This window comes from Echiichthys vipera (assembly GCF_963691815.1).
Source record: "Echiichthys vipera genome assembly, chromosome: 17".
Classification (NCBI taxonomy): Eukaryota; Metazoa; Chordata; class Actinopteri; order Perciformes; family Trachinidae; genus Echiichthys; species Echiichthys vipera.
In genome coordinates this window covers 19,189,819-19,195,818 of record NC_139842.1, presented here as the reverse complement: position 1 = coordinate 19,195,818, position 6,000 = coordinate 19,189,819, and the positions used below count along the sequence as shown (strand labels likewise).

The window sequence follows — 6,000 nt, the reverse complement described above, 5'->3', positions numbered from 1 at the left end:
TCAGTACTTCATGAAGAAAGGATGAGCCAGGGCTTTGGCGGCTGAGATGCGACGGCTCGGTCTGAATGCCAAACATTGCTGCAGGTAAGGAGAGGTCACACACACACACCTTACAAACGTCTGGGAGAAAAGCACTGATGGAAGTTTCAGCGCTGCTACTGGGATTTCCTTCTTGTTTTAGATTAAAGGGGTAGTTCAGATTTGTTTTAAAGTGGGGTACTTACCCTTTTATATCACCAGTGTCACACAATAATACCAACAGACTAAGTGATCGAGGCAGCGGTAACCAGCAACTCCTGTGTTCTGTGTGAGGTAAAATGACTGTTTTTGTCAATGCAGTCTGGTGGCTTTGAATCTGAACTATCCTTTTATTCTTACTTATTTCTATAATCAGCTCATCATCTACCGTTTAAACTCTCACACCTACCTATTTAGTTTGACCAGCAGCCCCAAAACACATCAAAAACATATTTATAATGCCACTAAACACAGATAAGCATGCAACGCTGTAGATTTGTCAAGCTGTATATAGCAAATGTTTGCTATTTTTGACCACACTAGTAGCATGGCTCTAGGGAGAGTAATGCTGGCAGTCTACACTTTAGTGCAGACGGAAATATCTCAGCAACTGTTTGACTCCCAGGGGAAGATTCTTACTTACCTTTTATCCTGCAACAGACAGAATAGTTTCCATCCAGATGGTTGGAAGCGTCTTTGAGGCTTCAGGAACTTTATAGCAGTACTAAGACTTTTTAAATTGGTTAAATGACCTTCTGGGTTTGTCAGATATCACCAGTTAGTTGTCTTTTAGGGAAACCGATGGTTACTTCAGTGACCTGAATGTAAGGTAATACACGAGACACACACTGGGGCTATGATGTGCTTGAGTACAGCCTCGCAGAGCTGCTCCCATGGTCTTCAACTCTTAGGGCGCTTTCACACCAGCCTTATTTAGTTCGGTTGAATCGAAGTTGAATGCACTGCCTCATTTTCAACGGTTCGTTTGAGCAGGTGGGAATGCAGTGATCGTATTCGAGTGCGCACCAAAAGTGGACCAAATGAGCGGACGGAGACCTGGTAGAAGAGGTGGTCTCGGACCGCTTCCAAACAAACTCTGGTACGGTTCGTTTGTGGTGAGAACGTGATCGGACCTGGGTCCGCACTAACTGCCGAAAGCGCCACAACGCATCAGCACCACAGACAAACCTGGAGTAGTGATGTAATAACCGAGGTACAAAGCCAAAATCCACCCCCGCAGCCGCAACTGTTTAAATTCTCAGCGTTCTGACCAACTTGAGAGCAAAACCTTTACTGAGCCGAAGTGCAGCTACATTTTGGGTCACTTCAGCGTGTCATCAACTGATTCGAACCGATGAATAGGTGTGAAAGCGAACCAGACCAGCTGAAAAAAGAATAATAATTTTCGCATCTGGTGCACACCAGGGAAGTGGACTAGAAACTGTCAGGTGTGAAAGCGCCTGCTAATCATACCAGCATTACTCAGAATGCTTCGTTTATGTCATCTCTATATTCAGTACATAACTGGTCAAAAGTTTGTTCGTTCGTTCCGTTCCGAAATTATTTTAAAAATGGACAAAGTCAGCCTCTCTGTGAGCGCATGACTCCAGGTGTGCAACGTCAAAAAAACAAGAAGCTCTGCTCACAGATAGAAGCTCGTTCTCGTCTGGGCCCAGGTTGTGCAGCAGCTTGGTGCAGAAGCCTTTTTGACCCCAGATGACAGAGTATGAGATCGGGCTGTCCTCGGGCCAGTCCTCTTCGCTGGGCAAACCAATCACTCTGAAAAACAGACAAGAACTGAGCAACAGGCTGCTAAAAACGGCATTTTCAGAATTTCAAGCAATAATGTCTGAGATTTATTTATTTACAGTACTTACTTACTTACAGGGAAAAGCAAATGTCTCACAGACCATCATTAAACTGCTTGATAATGTGTTATGATTCAGTTTCTATGGTTGAGTGATTTTTTAATTCAACAAGACAAAAGGTTTTAAACACTGGTGCACAGTATAGAAAAAAAAAGACTCACTCAAAGATCTTTTGAAGCTGCTGTGCCTCTGAGTATCCCTGAAACAGTGGTCTGTGGGAGACAAATATTCACAGAACAAGGCACGACAGACGTCACAGAACAACTCTATCTCTACGTTGACAGCTGTGGAGAATGTTTTACCCTTTAAAAAAAAGTACACTCTCTAGTTCCACATATCTCCTCCGTACCTCAAGAGGAAGAGCTCAGCGAAGATGCAGCCAGCGCTCCAAATGTCCACTGAGGACATGTAAACAGAGTTCAGCAGCACCTCGGGCGCTCTGTACCACAGCGTCACCACCTGAACCAGGGAGAGAGAGGGAGGCATGGAGACAGGATGCAAGAAATAAAAACAAACAGCTAAGGGGTGGGAGAAGTGGAACCTTTTCTCACCTCAAGCTAAAGGAACACACAGAATACAGTGTTACATATACAGTAGATATATATGTGTGTGTGTGTGTGTGTGTGTGTGTGTGTGTGTGTGTGTGTGTGTGTGTGTGTGTATTAAATATGCTCTAAAATGCCCCTCAGGCTTTTCTCTTTCCTTTATGTGTTGCCTCACTTACACCTGGGGTGAGAGCGATATTGAAGGTGTAGATGCGAGCCAATCCAAAGTCTGCGATCTTGACGTCTCCGCAGCTGCTGACCAGGATGTTTTCTGGTTTCAGGTCACGGTGCAGGACCATGTTTGTGTGCAGGAAGTCCAATCCTCGCAGAAGCTGCTGCATCACATCCTGTACAGATGTACAGGCTTCAGGGATGCGTCCAAACCAACGGACGACTTTTTAAGGCTGAATACGTCTCTATCTCAACAGTCATCGCTAAATGTCATTTGCTTACTTGTGCATTCAGGGGATTCTCATCAACATGGGAAGTCAGGAGATATTATAAGACCACAGAGTATTTACCAGATGTTAACATTCAGGTCGTCATCAGTTATTGAATACAACTTATCTGGTTGGTCAGATACGTTGTTCTTGCCACAGGCGTTCAAAATCCTTCATACTCATCATGATAACAAATAAGTTTACGACTGCTATTTAGCAATGTTGTCAGGTGTTTTATTGTGCTGGTAAAACAGGGAATTCCAGCTTTGCAAGTTGTTAAGGAACACCGAACAGTAGCTTTGGCCCCTGAGGCAAGGGCTGTGAATTTACAGTTCTACTACGGCAGATCCTTTGTAGACTACCTTATTTAGGAAAGTTTAGTCCTCAGTACACTGGACAGACCTGCATCCCTACGTTGTGGCACAGCGTGTGAGGACGTTCAGTAGAAATTGAGATTGTATGATGGAGGTAACTTCCTGATGAGAGCTGGTGCTTTGTCAGGTATCTTATATCAGATATCTGACCAGAGAAATCATCTGAGTATGGGTGAAGCATTTAAAACCGCCTCAAATGATACTACGCCACAACTGTGAAGAAGAACATATGGTGGGGAAATGTAAATCCTGTATTTCTGGGGATACTTACGTAAAACGTAAATTAATATGATAGAGTAGGCATGTGTTTGTTTCAGGGGTTTTCAAGACCTAAATACTTGCACCTATACTACGCTAAGTCAGGTGACGAGTTTACACCTTAATAGAGTCACGGCTCAGTCCAGAAGCAGGAGCCTTGGAGAGGTAGGTGGAGAGGTCCTGGTCAATGTATTCCAGGACCAGAGTGAGGTCCAAGCTCCTGCCCACCGGTACAGCAGATGCATCCAACAGCCTGGACGATAGGATTATAACAAAAAACATAACAAGAGAATATGTGCAAGAAAATATACTGCAAACCTGAAATTATACAGACATTATCCAGCAGGGCTGTATGATTCAGTTTGACTCTTGGGTAATGGGTAACCTCTGAGTGAGCCCGTGTGTGAAAACAGCTGCTATTTCTATTTCTTATTTTTGTATTCATGGAAAAATAGAAATGTAATATAAGAGTTGAGAGGTCCACCCCATATACTGTACTATTTTTTTAAAAAGAGCTCATCCGAGATAATCTTTATTCTGCGACGGCATATAAGGACCATCGTAGGATCAAATTAGAAATGTAAAAAACGCAAAACTGGATTTTTTTCAAATTGTGGAATTTGTTTTGTCAAAAAAAAACAAACACCAATTTGCTTCACTTTGCAAGATTGGCTACAGTTTTTACTGAAACCGTTTAAAAGAGGTGTTGAGTACCCCCATGGAAAAGGTTTATTTTCCTTCCAGCTCAAACATTTTACAGCATCATTCTACATCTGTATCAGTCTGGCCCTACTACATTTTACAAGATATAGCAACTCTACATGTGAAAATATAAAAATGCAACATCGTATTAGCAACAATATGGAAACAGAGATAAGAAATATGTAAAATCCAATCCAAAGCCACTTCATATTTATTTGTAAATGTACACCTTCACACATTATGTTTGGGGTTTTGGATAAAAAATGCCTTCAGATAATAAATACAATATATTTTTTTTTTATATATATATTTTCAAATTTTGCCTTACAACATTCAACTGAAATAGGTTTTTTTTCAAAATTTCTGAAATGTAATTTTTTTTTAAAGGAAAAACTAGAATAACAGGGTTGGAAAAGTAAAAGTTGTATGTATTATCATTTCAGGCTGCAAAACAAAACAAGTGACTGTTTGAAAAGGGTGTCATTACTTTCTATAGGCCCTGAATTTGTGTCTGTAATACGGACTCAATCATAAACAATCTGTTCTTTTGCACATTATTACAGTACTTTTGATCTGTATACATTACTATTGTAAATTTGATTTTTTTTATATTATTCTGGTTTTCCAAATAAATATATTGTCTGTATAATATTGTTGTTGTTAAATATGTTGTCTGTATAATATTGTTGTTGTTAAATATGTTGTTTGTATAATATTGTTGTTAAATATGTTGTCTGTATAATATTGTTGTTGTTAAATATGTTGTCTGTATAATATTGTTGTTGTTAAATATGTTGTTTGTATAATATTGTTGTTAAATATGTTGTCTGTATAATATTGTTGTTGTTAAATATGTTGTCTGTATAATATTGTTGTTGTTAAATATGTTGTTTGTATAGCTGGAGTTTGCAGCGAAAGTAATTTCCCCCTGGGATTATTAAAGTATGATTTTGATTTTTGCTACGGCAAAGCACTTTGTTAACTGCTGTTTTTAAAGGTGCTATAGAAATAAAGTTTATTATAGGGAGGTGATCCAGGCACGTCCAGTTGGGAGGAGGCCTCGGGGGAAGACCCAGGACCAGGTGGAGAGATTAGATCTCCACACTGGCCTGGGAACGCCTCGGGATCAGGCACGTCCAGTTGGGAGGAGGCCTCGGGGGAAGACCCAGGACCAGGTGGAGAGATTAGATCTCCACACTGGCCTGGGAACGCCTCGGGATCCCCCAGTTAGAGCTGGTTAATGTGGCCCGGGAAAGGGAAGTTTGGGGTCCCCTGCTAAAGCTGCTGCCCCCACGACCCGACCCCGGATAAGAGGTTGAAGATGAGATAAGATTATTATTATGTTATATCAATGTCGTCATACTGTAACACGTGCTGTGTGTACTATATGCCTGAATTAAATAAGAAACTTACTGGACTATGTTGGGATGGTTGAAGTACTTGATCTTCTGCAGCAGCGCCACCTCGCGGATCATGAAGGCGGGGATACCGGTCTCCATCGTGTCCCCGCGGATGTGGAACTTCTTCACCGCCAGGAGCCGCTGTTTTTGCCCCACCTCTCTGGCTTTATACACTTTACCGTAGGAGCCTTCTCCTACTTCTGCAAGGATCTCGTAGCACAAAGGCTCGGCGCAGACGTCCATGGTCCTCCAGATTCAGCAGAAACCAACGTGAACTTTCTCCACAGAGGTCTATTTTAGGGTGACAACACTTCAACATGTCGCATTTACCGGCTTTCTGACGTTAAAGAGTAAGCTAGAGCACGAGGCTCTGAGTGAATTTAAGTTAGCTAGCA

The 6,000-nt window shown here is 41.7% G+C and overlaps 1 protein-coding gene across 1 annotated transcript; it reads right to left on the bottom strand.

Annotated features, from left to right (window-relative positions):
- cdk21 (cyclin-dependent kinase 21) lies at positions 1–5,848 on the bottom strand (the record flags this gene model as incomplete). Its single annotated transcript, XM_083931277.1, has 7 exons — positions 1–78; positions 1,665–1,797; positions 2,048–2,098; positions 2,236–2,345; positions 2,611–2,778; positions 3,624–3,756; positions 5,619–5,848. The coding sequence occupies 7 exons, from the start codon at positions 5,846–5,848 to the stop codon at positions 1–3; spliced, it is 903 nt and encodes a 300-aa protein (XP_083787403.1).
- Positions 5,849–6,000: the final 152 nt, after the last annotated feature.